Genomic DNA, 22,481 nt, shown 5'->3' with positions numbered 1-22,481 from the left:
TTGCTTTTCTTCTTGTCACTTAAAGCACTTATTGTCAAAGCAAAATTTTACTGTTAGAATTTTAAAACGTAACTTACAGCACATTCCTCAACACTGCCAGACCAGTCTTCATTATTTTGTAGGAATCCTGAGATTGCAGTTTTTAAAACTCTAGAGAAAACTTCAATCTGTTGTGCAGCAGTAGATATACTTGTTATCTCACCCTGGAAGCCTGCATCTGAAATAAGCTAAAGACATTTTGATTATCAGAACACTTTCTACCAATCACCTACATGCATCAGAAATAAAACTAAATGATTTGGTGACAACAAAAATGTTCTTCAAATGTAATTTAAAGCATAGTTGCCAAAAATAATAAAACACTTATTCTATTTTATAGATACATATGAAAACAGATTATTAGAAGAATGACAATTCATAGTTTCTTGAATTACTATACCTGACACTGTCAACAGTCATGCATTGTCACAGAAGATCTACAGGATAACAATAGACAATGGCTTAACAAAACTTATTCGAAGTTCACTCAAACACAGAAGATTTTATGTGACATCCAGGGTCAACTAGTCGACTGAGATGCCAAAGAAATGGCGGGCAGTGTTATTTCACTGATGTTATTTAACATCTTTACCAACGACTAATCACTTCCAGCAAATGATTTGCCACTAGCAAGTCAAATAAAATCTTTTGAAGATGTTGAAGCCCACCTCACACACACACACACACACACACACACACACACACACACACACACACACACACACACACACACACACACACACACTCTCTTCATATATATTGAGGGAGATGAGTGCCTATTACTCTAACAACCTACTTCGTCCAAACCCAGGTAAAACACAACTGTGTGCATTTCATCTTAAGCACACTCAAGCATGTTGCAAACGTGAAATCACATGGCAATGGATACAGTTAGTAAATAAGGCCAATCCAAAACATCTGGGAGTGATTCTGGATCATATTCCATATGCAAGCAACACTGGGAGAACATAGGAATGAAGGTGGAAGCCATGCATAACATCCTTCACAAGATCACTGGTCACATGATGGACTACAGATCACAAAACCCATGTTACAGTGCAGCAGAGTAAGGGTCCGCCATGGGTACATGGCGGACAAGGCATTAAACAAAATGTGCAGGCCTAATATTCTTGAGAATAACACTGTCTGGCCTCTCTGGAAACCCTTCCATCTGGGTATGAATAAAACTGGATCGTTTGGAGGTCACTCGATCAACTTCATTCTGGAGATGGAAGGGCCAGAAGTAACCTCCAGAAATGGCACTTCCCTGTAGATACCACCAACTGTGACTATAGAGAAACACAAACCACGGCGCATCTAATAGATTTGTCAACTATGCCCCACATCTTGCACAGAAGACGACAATCTGCTTGTGACACTGAAGTTGCAAGATTTTGTACCTGAGAACCATAACTTGACAGTACTTTCTTTCATCTATTTGTAATGGTAATTACTAAGTATTGCTGTTGTTGAATTTGAATTAATAATATTTCTTATCTGCTTTGCCACGACCAAGCTGTCTCATCTTGTAATTGCGTTTATATTCTGTAATCCTGGTTGTAGTGGAATATTCCATCATTTCAATACACACTTTGCTGAAAATGTTTGGTATTCGGTAAACCCGTAACACTCCGAGTTTGCCTTCGGGTTATCTGAGGCAATCACTGATTTTCTTGGTCAGTCTGTACACTGCCTTTAAGCAATATGTTCAAGAATATTGCCAATTCTGTCTGTAACCCTGCGGATTTATATGCACAGGCCATGTCCAAAATTACTTCTTTATATGTGTCAATTTGTGAGATTTTACACTTTGTCACACTTTTTATGTCCTTTGTGGAATCCCAATTGATCCTCAGAGGGCATTCCACATGTCATAGGATCATGTCTGAGGTGCCATGGCTTATATATTCATCCCATGTGTGTTACTAGCAGCTATTCAGTCACAATTTACTTTTGGGTAAGATAATGATTTGACACCTAATCTGTTTATGCCAGCTTGCAATACATACTGTTATACAGATTTTCACTGTTCTTCATGGCTGATGAGGAAGAGCAACTGGTAATCTGAATGATGGCATGCAGATTAGATGTTTCGTGAAGTCAACAAGACATTCCTCTCCGTGATTTCCCCTGATAATGGTATCATCCACACATCTGTACCACAAAGAAAACTCCCAGAGCATCAAGTCTAGGACCTGTTTTTGGAAGTGTTCTATAAAGAAACTGACAATCATTTGACTTTGTGGAATTCCCTCTTTCCAGCTTTCCCAAGAATTCAAATTTTTTCTTGTTTTTATTGAATTAACATTTCCTTTTCATTCAAAGATACTTACGGTTCCAAGTTTCCAATGTCATGCAGCTGCAATGGGACTTTGCATGTACTGTTATATGTTTCCACCCATGTAATTATTTCCATGCCTCCCAACACTTCCATGCAGTGCAACTGAATCGACATGTTTTGGTGCACTTTTCTCAAATCAAGTGAGTGTTGTGATTGTCATTTGCCAACAACTTCAAACTTTTGGCAGCAGCAATATGTGTTTTGAAAATAAGCACATTACTTTTGATTTCAAGAATGAATTTTCACTCTGGAGTGAAGTGTGCACTGTTTTGATATTTCCTGGCAGATTGAAACTGTGTGCCAGACAGGAATTTGAACCTAGATCCTACACCTTTCACGGGCAAGTGCTCTACTGACTGAACTATCCAAACAATTCACAACCTGCCCTCACAGCTTTACTTCCACCAGTACCTTTTGAAAGGCAGGTCTAAGTTGGTAGCTCAGTCAGTAGGGAGTTTTCATTTGACAGGAATTTTGATACTCTCAGGAAGGACCTCACTGAAGGAGCTAATGTGTACACAGTTTTTTGTACAATATCTGCAGAGAAATTAATTTTTGTATGGTACATTCAAAAGATGGTACTGCACACAATCCAAAATGGCACTCTTCACAATGAACACTTTTTCTCTTCTTTTCTTTCCACTGACTTCTTTTTGCTGCATTACATTCAGCAGTTTCTCTTCTTGATAGATGAAACATGTTTAGGTAAATGTCATCCCACAACCTGTGTTGTGGCTGACATTTGGCAAGTGACACACTTTTCATTGCTAAAGGAAGAATTCACAAATGCACCACATTTTTAAGTAAATTATCAAGTCTTCCAAATTTTCCACAAAGTGTCTTGTACAACAATTATAAATTCAGAACTAAAACATTCATCAGACAGCAAAATTGTTTTATGTAATATTTTCAAAGACATTTTCTTGTTGGCGTATAATTTGTATGATCTGGACAGCAAACAAATGTCACCCATTCTGTTATTGTATTTGAGATTAACTTCTGGCTTCATTGTCATTGTTTCTTCCTCTCAATTTGTTGTTGTTTGTCAGTGTCAATACTAGAAAGCTTGTAAACATTATTCGGTCTCCCTATCTTATCACCATCAATTTCTCACAGAAAGAAGTCTTAACTTTACCATTCTTGAGTTTTTCCTCCCTCACAGTAACTGGTACTTACTTTCCATTATTCATAACTTTGCTAAGACTGTCAGCATTTTCAGAGACAAGGAAATGAAATAACAGGGGACTTGGAAAATCTGTGGGTAAAAATGGTATCCCCTTTGCCAAAATATCCTTCAAGCAAAGACAAAATGAGTTTCACTGCAAGATGATATTGACTATATTGCAGCCCAAATGCAGCGTACTTTCCTGTGTCTATTATAAAAGTGACATCAACAGCCGAAACTTCCTGGCACATTAAAACTGTGTGCCGGAATGAGACTCGAACTGGGGACCTTTGCATTTTTCAGGCAAGTGCTGTACCAACTGAGCTATCCAAGCGTGACTCCCGACCCATTCCCACAGCTGTACTTCTGCCAGTACCTCGCCTTCTACCCCTCAAACTTCACAGAAGCTCTCATTCTGGTGTCATCAATAGCCACTATTTGCTTCGCACAAGCAAGATGATTTCATCCCAGCATGTTTTACTGGTGTACACTGTGTTATAGAAAGCCACCACTTCCAAAGTAAATGAGGCTTATCAGTAGATAATTCTCGTTCTGGAGTATGTCTCCTCAAATTCTTTACTGCAGATAGTCAATTACAGTTTTCAATTTGTATAATTTAGCACAAATACCATTGCCTTTTGAATAAAAACTGTTGTAATTAAAATAAGAAAATTCAAACTAAATCTACTTTCTGAGATTACATTTCAGATAATCGGTATTCCAAGAATGTTTCCAAGAGTAATACATTTCAAAATATGACTTCAGAACTGTTTGTTGAAGGAAAAATGAACAAAAAATACAATTATTTATTGTTTGTTGGAACTCATCTGTGTACAAGTAATCATTGTTTCATTGTGACTAAATGTGAACTTACGAACTGTTTAGCATATTTGTTCATCTAATCATCATTGTTAACAACATATCATCAAAAAAGAAAGCAAAAATATCAAGTTATTTTCAGAGGATCTGCAAAACAATTTTTTACACTTGGTGCGCCTGCAAAAGAAAATTTACTCCAATTCCCACTACAATTAACACACCATGTTCTTGTCAGCAGTCAACACATCTTTGATATCATCTCCAACACTTGACATTCCTGTATCGCTGCCATTAAAGCCCTCATCACTGCTGTCTTCTATACTGCATGAAAAGCTTTCACTAGACCGATCATTGCCACTTTCATTTAGTAATCTTTCAATGTCTTCATCATACAAGATGAGGATGAGGCAAGCTTCGGCATATTTACTCCAGTCTGAAAAATTAGTCTACTACCTGGTGAAATAATTGTTTCACACAACAGAAAACACCAGCATTACATGCCAATCTGAAGATGAAGCTTACAGCATGTAGTGTGGCTTTTGAAGCTGATATAGAAACGACTGCAGACCCGAGAGCCGTTTGTAGAGCGCATAGTGCAGCAGCAACAGGCAGCCCGAACTCATTTCAGAGAGTACACTGGGCAAGGCAATGAAGGCACTATGCCCACCGGAGTCCAGTTCTCAAAGCAAGGCAGCAATGCTGCAATGGATTCTGAGCCCAACTCATGGAGCATACCTACCTATCATGATTACAACTGTCATTCAACTCTCCCACCAAAAGTATACTTTTGCTCTTTCTAAATTGTCAACTTTTTTTGACAATAGCTGTCTGTAAATGTATCTGGAATTCAGATATCATAGTCTGCTGACTTAATTTTCCACCTGTACTGCACCATGTTTGATCTACGTCGACACTCAGTGTGATCCTTTTTTTAAAATTAGTCTTCATTGTCCCTATGATTTATTACAGAAAACTGTTCTACAGGATACGTTTCGCTTTTATACTACATACTACACACTTTTACAAACACAGTTATGTAATATTGCTACTGAATATAGTTTCAGGCATACTAACCTTTATTGTGAAATTCAGCATAAGGCAATCTGGATATTCTTCTGCAAGTCTGTATATTAAAGAACGCCACGTGGGGTGGTCTATCATTTCAGTTAGCCATGCAGGAGTCTGTTGGCGTAAAAAAAATGAAAGGAAAAAAGGTTACCATCTATGTCCATACACAAGTCAGTCATTTAGTGAGACCCTAATAAGCATCGATATACACTGTGGCTTACTAAATGATCAACAAAAAAGAATTCACCCGTGCTTTCCTTTGTACAAGATGTAATATAAAGAAAAGAAGAGGAAAAATCTTGGTACACACCATTACCAATGACATATATTTAAAAGAAAATTCCAAGCATTACATGCCAATCTGAAGAAATATACACAAAAGTTTTTACCGTATCATAGAATGAACATACAGAGTTTTAATGAAATACAGCCAGTAACTGGTAACACCTACAATATCTTAACACATCACGGAGAGCTCTGTAGCATCCGAGGAAAGATGAAGTGTTGCTGGAAGGTAAGTGAATCATATTTACAAATTTTTTAATTACTTGTTTTAGTAATTCAATACCTTTCAAATCAGGTAAAGCACTTTCTGGCAAATGACTGAAAATCATCATGTTGGTCATTGACAAATTTCCCAGAGAATTTTGATTTCATAAAAATGAAGGTCACTGAAAGTAAGATAACTGAGTGCGCACGCACACACACACACAGCGAGTCCAGTTCAGTTGTTTGACGCATTTCCAAGAATGGTGACCATTCAGTTAATGTTCAGTTCAGCCTTCACAATATCAGGTGCAGAAGTATGGAAATGAAATGAGCGTATGGCGTCAGTGGCCAGGAGTTCCCAGGTGGGAAGTTTGGCCGCCAAGTGCAAGTCTTATTGAGTGCGATGCCACATTGGGCGACTTGCGTCTCGACAACGTGGACGAAATGATGAGGAGGACAGTAAAACACCCAGTCCCTGACGGAAGAAAATCTCCCACTGCAGCCAGGAATTGAACACGGGGGGAGGGGTGTGCAGTGCATTCCTACATGCTGACCATTCAGCTATTGGGGGATGGACTGCAGAAGTATAAAACCAGAATTTGGTCGCAATAACTACACATCTGTTGTTTGAAACTGATAAATAACATTTTATCCAAAATAATCTCCATTGCTATTTATATATTTCTCTCAACTCTCCAGCAGGCTATGAATGCCATGCCAAAAAAAATATTCCTTCTTTTGAAGTGAACCAGTCAGCGAGCCATTTTCCTCCATTTTCATACAAACTGAAGCGATGTTCAGTGAGAGCGTGTTCCATTGATGCAAACAGGTGATATCGGATGGAGCCAAGTCTGGAGAATAAGCTGCATGCTCTAGTATTTCCCAAATGAATGCCTCAATTGTTTCCATGACCCATTTTGCTGTGTGTGATGGGGCGTTATCATGGAGCAATATGACTGTGTTGCCTTTTTCCATATTCCGGTCGTTTTTCAAGTAATGTTCCGTTTAAATCGATTATTTGCTGTTGGTAGCAATCAGTATTAACGGTTTCACCAGGTTTTAGCAGCTCATAATAGACGACACCCTTCTGATCCCACCAAACACAGAGCATTGCCTTCTTTCCAAAGCGATTTGGTCTTGCAGTGGATGTCGATGGTTTACCTGGATTCACTCATGATTTACAATGCGTAGGATTCTCAAAATATATCCATTTCTCATCATCTGTCACTATTCGATGGAAAAATGACTTTCTTTTGTATCTGGCAAGCAGCATTTCACAAATAGTCTTTCACTTTGCTTGCTGTGTTTCATTCAGTTCGTGCGGACCCCTTTCTGCACCTTTCCCATAGCTTTCAACCAAAGAGAAACGGCTGTCTGCATCACATTCAATTGTTCCACGAGTTCCTGTTGAGTTTCAGTATCAACTCATCCAATAAGGCCTGTAATTTGTTGTATTCAAACATTTTCAGTGGCTTCTCACGCTCGTCATTTCTCACATCAAAATCGCCACTTTTGAATTTTTTGAACCACTCGAAACACCATGTTTTCCCAAGAGCATGTTTGCTGAAAGCTTCGACAAGTGTTCAATGTGATTCTGTAGCAGTTTTCTTCAAATGATAACAGAAAACCGATGCTGTCCATAAATCGTAGTTCATAGGCACAACACTGGAAATGTTTAAGGGTTGGAAACAGATACCGACGTATGGAACTTGGGTTACTGCATGCTGACATTTGTCGTCAGTCATTACATGAAGCAGACAGTGCTGCAGAAGCGGTCTCACAGGCCTACACTGACGGCCGGCACCATCTATAGGGAAATTCCAGTTTCATACTTCTACACCTGGTATTTGAAGGCTTTGTATTTTAGCTTTAAATTTCCAGTCCTCTACCAGAGGTCTAGATCCACCTAGACAAATACAATTTCTGAGTATGCCCCTCTTCATAGTTCTTTGTCACTATGAACACTCCCACATTTTAAATGTAGCACTGCCATATTTCCCTCTCCCCCAATAGTAATCTTAGTCAGTGGCAATTCCCATAATTTTGAGAGCTTCAACATAGAATGTGACTTTCCATTCTGACTGTTAAAAAGTGTCTGAAGGATACTGGATCGACTCTTTAGTGATGTGTATGCGCCCACCAGTACACGGCCTTTTACATATGGCTGTCAGCTAACAGTTGCACAACTTTTCGGTGACAGTCAAAAACCTGTCAATAGGGCTTAACGATCTTTCTGTCAAGCAACACAACTTTTCTGTTGGACCACCACAGCACTGACTGTGTGTACACAAATGTAACTCATATCTTTTCTCATATAAATGAAAAGTTATTTCACTTAAAGTTGTGTTTTTGAGCATGGCCTTAGTGTATTGGATACAGATTGGTAACATAATAAGAGTCGACCCAGTCATCTTCTTCCTGCGTTGTGAGTGGCGGTCTCAAAGGAGCTCATTATGTGCTGATAACATTATAATTTCAGTCTTAAATATCAAATCAGCCAATGAAAAAAGTAATAAAATTTTGTGGTTAAGGAACAGATACTGTTACAATGCTGATTCTAACAATTTCTCAAGAACGATCTTTATTGTCAGAATCCAGTAATGGTGCAAGCATATCAGAGTCCGATTTTATTACAAGTGTTAGAAATACACTTTGATTTATGTTCCAAAAACCCCGTTTATTTTATGTTACGAGGGGGGACCCAAAAGAAACGGGAATTGGGCTGAAGTGGGGAGGGAGTGTGGGGGAATCCACTGTTTGACCAAGAGTTCGTTATGGTCATGACACCTGAGTCAGTGTGTGAAGTTGTGTCGATGTGAGTGCATCGGTTTGCCAATGATAGTGTTTTTTTAACAACTTTTTCCATATCAGCGAAAACGTAATGGCAGATTGTCGACAGCGACGCGCAGCTGTGAAATTTTATTTCCTGTTGGGGAAATCGACCACAGAAACTACTGTAATGCTTAAGACTGCATATGGGGATGCTGTCCTAAGTAAAACTAGAGTCTATGAGTAGTTTTCATGTTTTAAAAATGGAGAAATGTCAATTGAAGACCAACCCCTTTCAGGACACTCCTAAACGTCAAGAGGTGACGAAAACATTGACAAAATCAATGCCCTCGTTCATGAAGACCATCACAGAACCACTGGTCAAGTCTGTGAGATGTCTGGAATATTATGGAGATCAATTCAGAGGATTTTATCCAAAGATTCACACAGGAGAAGGGTTGCAGCTAAATTTGCTCCTCACCTCCTTACAGGAAGCAAAGGGAGCATCGACTTCAGGCATGTTTTGAGCTTCAAAATCAGCTCAAAGAGGACCCTGAATTTTTTTCCGAGGTGACTGCTGGTGATGTATCACGGTGTTATGGATACGACCCTGAAACAAAGCAGCAAGCAAAGCCAGTGGAAAACAAGTGGTTCTCCTCACCCCAAAACAAACTCGCCAAGTGAAGTCAAATATCAAATTTCTTCGATTGCAGAGGTGTTGTGCATATGAGGTTCATTTCCCTGGGTCGAACTGTCAACCAGGAGTTTTCCTTGGAAGTTTTGAAAAGATTTGGGGAGAGTATCCAGAAGAAAATGGCAGATCTTTGGTGCACAGTCAACTGATTCTTCCATCATGACAATGCGCTGACCCACACTGCCCTCTCCGTAAAGCAGTTTTTGACCAAAACCGGCAGGAGACCGAGTGTCCACTCCCAGCCCCCTCCTCACTGGATCTAGCCCCCTGTGTTTCTTTTTGTTCCCCAGCCTCAAAAGGGACACAAAAGCAAAATATTTTGCCACTGGGGAGAAAGTAAAACAAAAATCGCTGGAAGGCAAATAGTAAATTTAAAACCTGTTTTCAACAATGGAAGTATCGTTTGAAGAAGTGTATTGTGGTCAATGGAGAATACATTGAAGGTGATCAAAATTTGGTATAAAAAATATTAAGAAATAAAGATGTTATGACAAATTTCCTGCCCCCCTTTTTTTGTCCTCCTCCATATGTTATTTGATACAAAATCCTTCTTAAGAAGTGATGAATCAGTTGCACTGGATGCAGAGGCATTTTTTTAATTATTATTTTAACCAGTTGCGCCATTAGAAAGAATAATAATCAAAGAAGGGCAATGCAAAGTTCTTTGTGGAATATAAATAATGTAAAGAATAAAGCAACTACTCGCCTTGTGAAGTTGAGGTGTCGAGCCGTCAAAAGGCACCAAAACATGCGTGAAAACATTGCTAAGCTTTCGGACAATGGCCTGAAGAAGCAGCATCACTTTCAGTTTCATTTACATGCTTATTGAGCGCTCAAAGCCTCAAATATATGGTGAGTTGTTACTATTACTCCTTCCATTAATTGTATATCAAAACTGAAGTAGGAGAGGAATGAACTTAGGAAGAAAAATTCCATCTTAAAATTATGCAATTACCATCAAAAAAGCATAAAGAGGTAACACAAAATACCATACGTACCTCACCTTCTTCCGTGAATATTGTGTCCGCCTTCTTTGGATCAAATGTCTTCAGTATCATATCCTTTACATGATTTTCTACCATTGCCTGAACGTCTGTAACTGTTAGTCCTGTAAAAAACAAATCTCTGTTAGCCTTTATTTCTGAAACAACAGCACAACTCATTACAATGTTATATTCCTGATTCTGTACAGATAAGGAAGTCATACAAAATTATATTCATCAACCATATCTAATCACTGTAATCTAAAGCATGGGTGCTACTTTGGAAATGTTTCAGTCATCTAAGAGAACCCAACATTTCACTTCAAAAATAACAAGATGATTAACATTATTTCTAAGAAATCCTCAGACATGCCCTTTGATAATCAAGAAAGATGTAGCGCAGTTCTGTGTCTGACTACATAAAATGGAGCATATACAATGTGAGCAGTAGCAACAGGAAAGATTTACAGACTTTTGGTTGCTTATTACTGTAGTCGTGTGCTTGCCACACTTGTGAAAAGTAAAATATTTTTAAATCTTTTATTCCAATCAAGCTGGTCCTATTTTTGTGGATGGTGTGTATAAAACTAGCTTTGTATGTTGAAACGTCTTTTGTGGTGTTTTACACACACACACACACACACACACACACACACACACAAGGGTGATTTGATAAGTCTGGTAAAAAAGCAAGGAAAAAAATGTTTGTTTCACAAACAACTCACCTTACTTCTCAACACAGTTTCCTTTGAGGGAAATACACTGATGAACCAAAATATTATGACCATTTACTTAAAAGTGTGTTGGTCTGCCTCAGGAACGCAATCCAGCAGGATTCCGAGTGCCATGAAGTCGACGAGTACTTGATAGGTTTAAACAGGTTAGTGGCACCGGATGCCTACACATGTTATGTACTTCCCATAATTTACGGCCGGTGGTTTAAGGGCAAGGAGCTGGGACCCGACAGCGGCCCAGTTGGGTTTCATCGGATTCAGGTATGGACATCCGACTTCTTGAAGTTTGGAAGGTAGGAGACGAGATACTGGTAGAACTAAAGCTGTGAGGATGGGGCGTGAGTTGTGCTTGGGTAGCTCAGATGGTAGAGCACTTGCCCACAAAAGGCAAAGGTCCCAAGTTCAAGTCTTGGTCGGGCACACAGTTTTAATCTGCCAGGAAGTTTCATCCGACTTTTTGTCACCTACCCATGATTTCAGCATTCTTCAACTACTTTCCATAGGTGCTCATAATAGTAGCATGCGACAGCTGACCAGCTTTGCCATTTACGAGATGCTCGCTTCCAAGCACTGGATCACAACAATCGCTTTTGTCAAAATCGCTTAAGTCTGTGGATTTCAACAACTACGCCACTTATCATTGCTAGAATGATTACCAATCTGTCTCTGCTTTGCTCATACTCTTCTCTTACCGAGTCACATACCCTCAACACCATCACACACCGTACAACCTCGTACTGGTCAGTGGTCATAAAGTTTTGGCTCATCAGTGTATAGCTTTTTCATCCCATCGGACAAATAGGTTGCGTCAAACTCTGCAAAATACTCATTGACTGCAACTATCACTTCCCCATTTGATGAAATTTCTTTACACCAAGACAAAGTTTAAAGTTACAGAATAGGAAGAAGTCACTTGGGGCTTAAGTCTGCTGAACAGCATGGATGAGGAACCAATTCAAATCCCAATTCATGCATTTCCGTCATTGTTATTACTGACATGTGGGTTGGTGCCGTATCCGGTGAAAGAACACTTTTTTACGTATCCAATTGGCCTTTTTTTCAACTAGCACAAGTTTCAAACAATCATATAACAAAGCATAATAGGTTCCAATTACAGTTCCGCCTTTTTCGAAGCACTCTGTGGGAATTATTCCTCAGAAATTCCAAAAAAATGGTGGCCTTCACTTTACGAACTGACAAAATGTTCTTTGCCTTCTTTGATGCACTTTTACAAATCTTTGTCCATTTTCTTGCCTGCTCTTTTGACTCTGGTGTGTAACGATGAACCCATGTTTCACCAATAGTCACAAACCAGTGAAAACGTGTCACAGAATACAATTCCAAATAGCCAGACATTGTGCTGAAATTTTGTGCCGGATGTATTTTTGGTTGACTGAACAATCACAGCATCCACCTCACAAAGACAACATCATAGCCAATTCTTCATGGAGGATATTATGCATTCACTCATTTGAGATGCCTATAACCTCAGCAATTTCACAAACTTTAATTAAACAGTCTTGCATTAGTACAGCATTGGTTTTTGTCAATGGTCTCAAATGTGGTCTCTTCAACTGAACAGCCAGGGTGTTGCTCATCTTCAGTGCTTGTCCAATCAAGGTTAAATTCATTAACTCAAAAGCAAATGGTTTTCAATGATGGTGCATAGTTCATGTGAAATTCATCCAAATCTGTTTTGATTTGTGTGGCTGCACAGTCCTTCAAATGAAAATGTTTAATAATAGCATGCAAATCTGTTTTCTACATTTCTAACTGCAGTCATCACACTGACCAATTCAGACAGATGTCGACAATGAACTGTACATTGTTGAAATTTTTTTTATATGATCCTTGAAGTCATCAAGTTACCAACCATGAAGACACTACAAAAAGATACCACTCTTTCATGGAAATTTACCTGACTTAATCCAGTCTCTATCTTCCCCTATAGTTTTTACTCTCTACGGCTCCCTCTGCTACCAAAGAAATCAGTCCCTCATGTCTGGATGCATGTCCTATCACCTTGGCCTTGTTCTTGTCAGTTTTCTTCCTGCTTCCCTTCTTCCTCACTGATTCTGCAGAGAAATTCTTCATTCCCTATATTATCAGTCTAACTAATTATCATTATTCTTCTAGAGCAACACATCTCAAACATTTCAATTCTCTTCTTATCTGGTGTGAGGGTAGAGAATTTGGCTGAATTAAATTAGGAAATTTTCCCATAAACATTAGGGGTGTGAAATTTTCTATATAATCAATGTTTATAAATGAACAAATGTGTATAAAATAATTTGATTATAATTTCTATTATAGTTAACTGCTACAGAAACACGTTATTTATACACTGCTCTGCAAAACCAGATAGATAAAGTAACATAACATATTAACAACTCTGTGAAAGGAAAAAGGATGGGAGCATGTTGCCAGAGATCTCCCAGTTATGCACAGATAGCTGGATGTCACACAACAGGAGGTCACCGTGACTACAGTGCCAAATGTGGCTGGCTATGCAAAATGAGGCAAGTGAAAGAATCAGGTGGGGGGTGGGGGTGGGGGGGAGTGTACCCATCAGCAGGCAGTTACAGTGCACTGTGTTGGTAGTGGTCATTACAACACCACCTGGAGACAACATTTGGATGACTTCTTCACTGGTGAAGAATCTTTGGGAAACCAGAAGAAGGATGAGGCATGACGAGTGTACCCCAGGAGGTTGGTATGGCTCACAGCATTATTTCATGTGCATGGGGAACCACAGGCATTGCTGTCCGAATAAGAGGAAGTGGTCAACCACAGCAGTAGATAACTGTTACATTATGCAACACGCTAGACGGGACTCACATCATATAACGGGTGCCATTTCAACCACATTTAACAGAATTGAAAGGCACACAATTTCAGGCGACCGCATGGAAGGGTCTCTGCCCAATGACCTGAAGTCACGTTCCATTGATACCTGCACATCAGCAGTATCATTTGCGATGGTGCCAAGAGTATAGGGACTTTACCAAGGCGTGCAGTTGTATGCTCTTCTTGAACAAGACCAGATTCAGTCTGAGTAATGAAGCTGGATGTTCTGTTGTAAGGCAATAGGTGGGAACAAGTAATGCACACGGGAACATTGATGGTTTTGGGGGCTGAGATGTCATATTGTGTGTGTGTGTGTGTGTGTGTGTGTGTGTGTGTGTGTGTGAGGGGGGGAGGGGGGGCATAATGTTGCATGGGTGCACTGACCTCCAAATCTTTTAACACAGCACATGCATCAGTTGATGTTATTGTGACACTCTTCTCCTTCCAAATGCACGTCTTTTCAGGGGTGCATTCACTCCTGGCTTCATTTTTATGGATAACAATACACGAACACAGCAAACAGTGCAAGCTGAGGATATTCGATGGATGGCCTGACCTACCTGTTCCCAACTTAAATCCCATAAAGAATGTGTCAGATGCATTGGGAGATGTATTACAGCACGTCCACATGTGTCACTGTCCATCCAACAGTTGTCAATTGTGCTGGTGGAGGAATGGAATGCCCTGCCACAAGAACTTCTTATCAACCTTGTGGTCAGTATAGGTGCATGTTGCAGAACACGCTTTGCCACCTGAAGCGATCACATACCCTATTAAGAATCAGGTCCCATTTTTTGAATGTTCTGGGGACCATCATAAATCACAGTTGACTTCAGAGTAATTGTTGTCATTGAACAAAAGTGTTATATCTGTTTGTCTCACTGCAAATTTCTTTCAGTTACCTCTGTACTATACTGCGGCATTTCTTTCTACGTGTGGTCCAAGTTTCATTGGGCTATATTACTTGACAGTGTCACATCACGTAAAAGTTACTTTCATCTTTTTTTGCACACAAGTGAATGTATACGATATACTGCATTAGCTCAAATATTTGTTTTGTGTTTTATTATTTGTTTGAAGTACTTCTTGAGTAACGTGTGGCAGATGGAGTTCATCAATATGCATTCCTATGTTTTGACAGGTGCTACATAGAGCTTTCAACACTGTATGGAGGGGCAAGGAAGAGTTCAGAGCAATGCATTACAAGCATTGTCAATGAAGAAGATTTTCAACCACATCAATAACAAGACATATTTGGAACTACTCCCACAGTCTGTGACTCACTTCCATTCAACACTGTGTATGGAAGTGAAATCTCTTTCTAAAACTAAGCCTGTTGTGTGATACTAGTTGAATTATTTATGCCATGAATGTCTTTGTCCCCTTTGCTAGTTTGCTATTTACGCCCTCCTTGCTCTGCCTGTCATGTGTTATTTTGCTTGTAAGGTAGAAGCATTCCTTTACTTTATCTACTTCATGGTCACTAATTCTTATGTTAATTTTATCGCTAAACTACCAATCACTTTCTTCTTTCTTTGGTTTACTCTAAATTCATATTCTGTACTCATTAGACTGTTCATTCCACTCAAGAGGTCCTGTGAATTGTTCCTCACTTTCGCTAAGGATAACTATGTCATCACCTAATCTTATCACTGATATCCTTTCATCCTGAACTTCAAACCTACCTCTGAACATTTCTTTTATTCCTGCCATTGCTTATTCAATACACAAGCATTAAGGAGTGAAAGACTGCAAATCCCCCCCATTTAAAAAAAAAAAAAAAAAAAAAAAAAAAAAAAAAAAATCGAACTGATTTGATGCAGGCAGCCACAAATTCCTCTCTTGTGCCCATCTCTTCTTATCAGAGTAGCACTTGTAACTATGGTTCTCAAACCACATATTTCTTGGACTACCTAGCATCTCTTTATATTGATGTGAAAAAAATGTTACAGTCATTGCCCAACACGAAATTGGTGCCACGCAAGTGATGTGGTAAGGAATTTGCATACACATAGTAGCAGCTAAAATATACGCTAACAATCATGAATGTTGCTACATAGGTAAATAATTCTAAGTAAAGGTACTAGGTTGGGCCATAACAATTTACTTATGTTGTCAACACACACTACTAGATCAAAAATACACATGGTTTGTCTAAAACTGTAGTAGTTAATGCCTGATAAATAAATATTGTTGCAGAGAGAGACACACGATATAATCATCTACGTAGCTGTGCTTTTACTCTCAATGTTACATATTTAAAGTATTTTTTTTTTTTCTTATTGTCTTGTGGGTGAATCCCAAAAACCATTAGATTACTTATAATGCATGTAATGGCTGCAAATGTGTCATTATGACAAAAGAATAGCCAATGGCCAACGATAAAATTTGAATTCTAGCGATAATTAATTATTTCCACTTAATTATGTTCACATGGAGGGAGAAAAAATGAGATTAAAAGGACAAATATTTTTTATACACATACTGGGAAAAACTTAATATATAATTAACAAAATCATGCATTCAGAAGCAACCTCGGACAAAAGTGTCTAGTAGGTTTGAGGGCTGACACCAGAGTGATCATTTTATTCATTCAAGTCTTTATCCTGCAATTATACAGAAATTCCATGACATAACATACTCACAGTCTTTGTTATTCATAGTAATTGTATTTGTTACACAAAAATGTATTTATAACTAATATTTTTCATGTTCAAAACAAGTATTGGTGGAGAGTTTTCTTATTCCAAAATAATATTTCATTATTGATAGCACATTTACATACATAAATATGTATAGTTTTCTTCATTATTGACGCAGTTCACTTGTGGTTATCATAACATTTTACTACAGTTATAGAAGACTTCTCAGGAGACAGTTAACCTCAGAATGAGGATCTCTGAAACAGCAAAACTGGTCACCTGCTCATGTGCTTATGTCATAAGCATCTATTGGAAGTGTTTGGAGGGTAGCGAAACCACAAGTAGACAAGAAGGTGTTGGACACCACACCTCTTCACCCAATGTGGAGGTCGGGGGCTTGACACCAGAGCACCACTGTTCAGCACACACTGCTGAATATGGGGCTCCACAACAGATGAGCCTGACATGTTTCCACCCAACCATATCATAACTGGACTGCGGATCAATTGAAATGTCGGATGGTAAGATGCATGAGGTTTCTTGTTACACCAGATTGGTGGTCAAGATAAGTAACCATCCAGGGGAACAGCTGATCAAAACAATACACCATGCCATGGATACAGGTCAACATAGACAGTATTATGCATTCATCTATCTTCCATAGGACCCGTGGTAGTAACTGAAGGCATAACGACAGCTGTGGACTACAAGAACATTATTGCAAGCCCTTTGCACCCCTTCTTGCTTGATCTCTTGCCCAACGGTGATGGTGTCTTCCAGCAGGCAACTGTGCATATCACAAGGCCATAATTGTGCTACAGTGGTTTGGGCAGCATGACAGTGAACTCATCCAGATGTCTTGGCCTTCAAATTTGCATGATCTGAACCCAATGGAACACATCCGCGACACTGCTGGGCAACAGCTCCATGCCCACAAACAACAGCCCATAATTTATGGGAAATGTGCGACCTGCGCTGTCATCTGGTGCTACATATCTCCGAAAAACTTCCAATGACTTGTCAAATCCATGCCATGCAGAACTGCTGCTGTATTGCATTTCAAATGTAGACCAATACACTGTTAACCCTTTAACTGCTCTGGACATGTTAACGTGTGCACCTTTGTACCTGTCCCTGTGTGCTCTGAATGTGTTGATGCGAGCCACCAGTCCTTCTACCTGGTACTCTGAACGTGTCTATGCGTTGACACATTCAGAGTACCAGGTAGAAGGACTGGTGGCGCGCATCAACACAGTCAGATCACACAGAGACAGGTACAAAGGCGCGCGCGTTAACACGTCCAGAGCAGTTAAAGGGTTAAACACATGGTCATAATGCTTTGGCTTATCACCTTATGTGGATAACGTGCCTTCTTATAACATTTGTTTGAACCACTGGTACTCCATCATTTAATTAACATAGGCACTAAATATAACCCTGCCAGTATGTGGTATCCTGAACTTACCTGCAGTAATTAACCATTCAGCTAGAAGATTTGCCATCTGAGCCACAGCACTGTAATTGATAGAAAGCAGCTCAATGACCTGTTCTGGGTTTCCACCAGCCTGAAAATATCTGTCAATTATATAAAAAAAATGTTCAAGATTAAAACTGAATTCAAAGCTTTTTTAACACTTATAGTATCAGTGATGAATGGAAAAAATAAACAGTTTATTCAAGTAAGTTTCCAGTTGTAAACAATATGTGATAAATCTTTGTAATGGATGGTTATCAGGGCTCCTGCAGTTCAGTATGAAATGAAAACCAAAATACCTACAGCCATTACTTTTTTGTTTAGTTTATTTATGCAACCAGTTTCGGAGTTCCATTATGCCACCTTCAGGCCCCTTGACCAAACTAAACAGGGAAGATTTCAGTCTCATGTGCTGTCATAACAGGAGCCAATATTTTGTAACTAGTATCCATGGATCTCTGGTTCCAATGATACTATCGCTTTGTTCATCAACCAATGACTGTCAGTATAACACAAGAACATCCAAAGACTTTTATTTCCATCTTTGGACACTCTGATTTCAATGTTGTTCTGACAGTTGTTGATTTACGAACAAACGGATAGTGTCATGTAAACCAGAGAACTACAGACACCAGTTACTGCCTCCTGTTAGCTACCTGTTATGAGTGCACACAAAATTGGATTCCTCACAGTTTGCGTTGGTCACAGGGCCTGAATATAATGTAATGGAACAACAAAACTGATTGCATAAATAAACTAAATGCAAAAGTGCCAGCTGTAGGTGTTTTACTTTTCATTTCATGTGTTTAAAATTCTACTAAAAACAATGAAAATCAGACACCATAAAGTATTATTAAATATTTATAAAATGGAAATTTTATAACTATTAGAAATTTATATCCTTGGGAGATAAGAGGATTAACCTCCTCCTCATACAAGTCTTCATACTGCATGTAGATCCACAACCTTATCTGTGAAAAATTTGGGGATCTAGGGTAGATTCTGAAGGCAAAATCTCATGGAAGCTACTGAATACCAACCATTGTTTACCTTTGTAATAGCTACTCATATATTGCAAAACTACTGAGCAACACACTTTCGAATTTGGCTGGGAAATGTTTCCACTAAACAGCTTACTTTCCCTTTGAAGAGTGTAGTAGTAATAATAGTAGTTGTTCTTGTCCAGTCTGAAGACTGGTTTGATGAAATTCTCCCTGCTACTCTAACCTGCATGAGCTTGTTCATCTCCAAATAAGTACTGCAATATACAGCTTCCTGAATTTGCTTACTGTACTCGTCTCTTAGACTCCCTCTGCAATTTTTACACTGAGCACTTCCCTCAAATACTAAATCGGTGATCCCTTGATGTCTCAGAATGTGTCCTATCAACTGATCCATTCTTTTGGCCAAGATATACCACAAATTTCTGTATCTACAATTCCATTCATTTTGATATGTGATTGCTGCATCTAACCTTCAGCATTCTTCTGTCGTATCACATTTCAAAAGCCTCTATTCTCTTCTTGTCTAAACTGTTTATTGTCCATGTTTCACTTCCATATGTGGCTACAATCCAGACAAATACCTTCAGAAAAGACTCCACCTAACACTTAAATCTACATTTGATGCTAACATATTACTCGTAATGCTTTTTCCTGCCATTGTGCAATTTACATTTTATATCCTCTCTTCTAATTCGGCCATAAAAAGAAAACAGGAATGCAGGTAAGGTACTATTAACAGCATGGTGAATGCTACTCCAGTCTGGTCACAAACACCTATCCAATCAAAGGCAGGGCTACCTGTGAAACCAGTAATGTAATCTACAAGCTAAGTTGCAACAACTGTGTTGCAGTTTGTGTGGGCATGGCAACCAACAAGACCCATCCTGTTTGTGGGCACACTGCACAACATGACATCCTTCATTTCAACAACTGCTTCACAGCCTGTGCCATATGGATCCTTCCCACCAACACCAGCTTTTCTGAATTGCAGAGGTGAGAACTCTCCCTACAATATATCCTATGTTCCTGTAACCCTCCTGGCCTCAACTTTCGTTAGTCATTGTTCTCAGCCATCCTGCTCCTTCCCTGTTCCCATTTCAGCTCTACATAGTCCTCATTCCACCAAGCCGTTCTACTTCTCTCCTTCTCCACATACAACCACCCCCCACACCCTCCCCCCTCCCTGCACCCCATCTAACCTCCCGACTGCACCTAGCTACCCTTCCCTCCCTTCACTTTGCCCCTGCATGCTGCCCAGCAGCACTTCACTGTCCCCCACCCCTATCCTGCTATCCGTCCCCTCTCTGCTGCAGCCTCCTCCTTACCTCCACCCAGTTTTCCCTCCTATCATGTACTTTGCTGCTGCTTGCAGTGTGGCTTCAGCTGCCATAAGCTGCAGTCATGTTTGTGAGAGTTACGTTTGCATGTACGTGTGTGTGTGTGTGTGTGTGTGTGTGTGTGTGTGTGTGTGTGTGCGCGTGTGTGTTAGAGAACAAATGTAAGGATTTAGAAGTATATTTCTCTAGGGTGAAATATAGACAATGCATACAGGAAAATTAAAGAGGCCTCTGGAGAAAAGAGAAGTAGCTGTATAAATGTCAAGACCGCAGATGAAAACCCAGTATTACGCAAAGAATGGAAAGCTGAAAGGTGGAACAAGTATATAGATCTGTAGAAGGAGATGAACTTGAAGGCAATTTACAGAACAGGAACAGGACTTAGAAGAAGACAAGAGAGGAGATCTGATACTGTGAGAAAAATTTGCCAGAGAACTGAAAGGCCTAAGCTGAAATATGGCTCATGGACTAGACAATATTCCATCAGATTTACTGATTGCATTAGGAAAGCCAGTTGACAAAAATACTCCATGTGGTGAATGTATAAGAGGGGGAAATACCTTCAAGATTTCAATAAGAATGATTTAATTCCAATTCCAAAGCAAGCAGGTGCTGAGAGAGGTGAATGTTATCAAACAATCAGTTTTATAGTCACAGTTGCAAAATAACAATACGAATTCTTTACAGAAGACTGAGAAAACCAGTAGAAGCTGACCTCAGGAAGATGAGTTTGGGTTACAGAGAAATGTCGAACATGTGAGGCAATACTGACCTTACGACTTCTCTTAGAAGATAGGTTAACAAAAAACAAACCTGCTTTCATAGCATTTGTAGACTTCAAGAAAGCTTTTGACAATGTTGACTGGAACACCCTCTACGAAATTCTGAAGGTAGCAGAGGTAAAAAGACAGGGAGCAACAGGCTATTTACAACTTTTACAGGAACGAGACTGCAGTTAGAGTCGATGCTTGTAGCCTACCCTGATGTTATTTAATTTGTACACTGTGCAAGTAATAAAGGAAATGAAAGAAAAATTTGGAGAAAGAGTTTTATAAGTTTAGGAAGAAGAAATAAAAACTTTTGAGGTTTGCCGATGACACTGCAATTCTGTCATGTACAGCAAAGGACTTGGAAGAGCAATAGAATGAAATGGACACCTTGAAAGGAGGATATCGGATGAACATCAACAACAGCAGAACAAGATTAACAAAATGTAGTCCAATTAAATCGAGCGATGTTGAGGAACTCTGATTACGAAACTCTAAAAGGATCAGATGATTTTTGCTGTTTAGGAAGCAAAATAACTGATGATGGCCGAAAAACATACAACATTGTTATAGTTATCAGTTGTTTTAATGCTTCCGAAGAACTGTGGCAGCATAAATATCGATAGTTATTAATTTCATGTTATTTTCTGTTCTACAATAGTAAATGCAACTGTAATAGTAACTGAGGAATATCTAAATTGCTTTGCCAAAAAACTAAAACCCCAAAGTTTTCACTTGCAAACATACCAATTCTCCAAAATGCGCTATTACAGGGTGTATACGGGAGGGGGGGTGAATACACTTTTCCATGATAAACAACAGTGTACATTCCTCCGGAGCTGTAAAAAGATCAATCCTCTGAATGGTAACGGTTTTATACACCAACAAGAACTTCCTAGTCCTTTAGAAAACGAAACTCAGGGGAAGGGAATGCATTTTGCAAAGATATTTGACGTGCAGTATCATGTACACTGCATATTTTCATATTGCGAAATGCTGCATATTTTCATATTACGAAAGTATAAATTCAAATTCCACCAAATGCAGCACTTTAGTCAAATGCAGCACTTAAGTTTCCGAAGTATTGAAACAGAGATTGCACTGTGCTATTCTGAGCCAATCATAGCTCATGTCACGTGATCTCGTCAGCTGATCACAGCAGATATTCAGAGAATAGACACATGATGTAGTCAGCCAATAGGAACATGATTGTTTAGTAGCATGAACGCACAAATAGTAAAAGTTAATGGTTTAAGCTTTAAATTAATGAACATAGTGTAGCTACAAGGAAAGCTAAGCTTTCACATAT

The 22,481-nt window shown here is 39.2% G+C and overlaps 1 protein-coding gene across 2 annotated transcripts in view; it reads right to left on the bottom strand.

Annotated features, from left to right (window-relative positions):
- LOC126481666 (negative elongation factor D) overlaps nt 1–22,481 on the bottom strand; it is a 209,027-nt gene that overhangs the window by 141,976 nt on the left and 44,570 nt on the right. For both annotated transcript variants that reach the window (XM_050105594.1, XM_050105595.1), the window contains exons 5-8: nt 18,056–18,165; nt 10,383–10,492; nt 5,439–5,546; nt 78–227 (exon numbers count right to left, since the gene is read on the bottom strand). In XM_050105594.1, the coding sequence (XP_049961551.1) occupies nt 78–227; nt 5,439–5,546; nt 10,383–10,492; nt 18,056–18,165 (478 nt within the window). The remainder of the gene's footprint in view (nt 1–77; nt 228–5,438; nt 5,547–10,382; nt 10,493–18,055; nt 18,166–22,481) is intronic.

This window comes from Schistocerca serialis, chromosome 5, assembly GCF_023864345.2.
Source record: "Schistocerca serialis cubense isolate TAMUIC-IGC-003099 chromosome 5, iqSchSeri2.2, whole genome shotgun sequence".
NCBI lineage: Eukaryota > Metazoa > Arthropoda > Insecta > Orthoptera > Acrididae > Schistocerca > Schistocerca serialis.
This window is presented reverse-complemented; position numbering and strand designations above follow the sequence as displayed.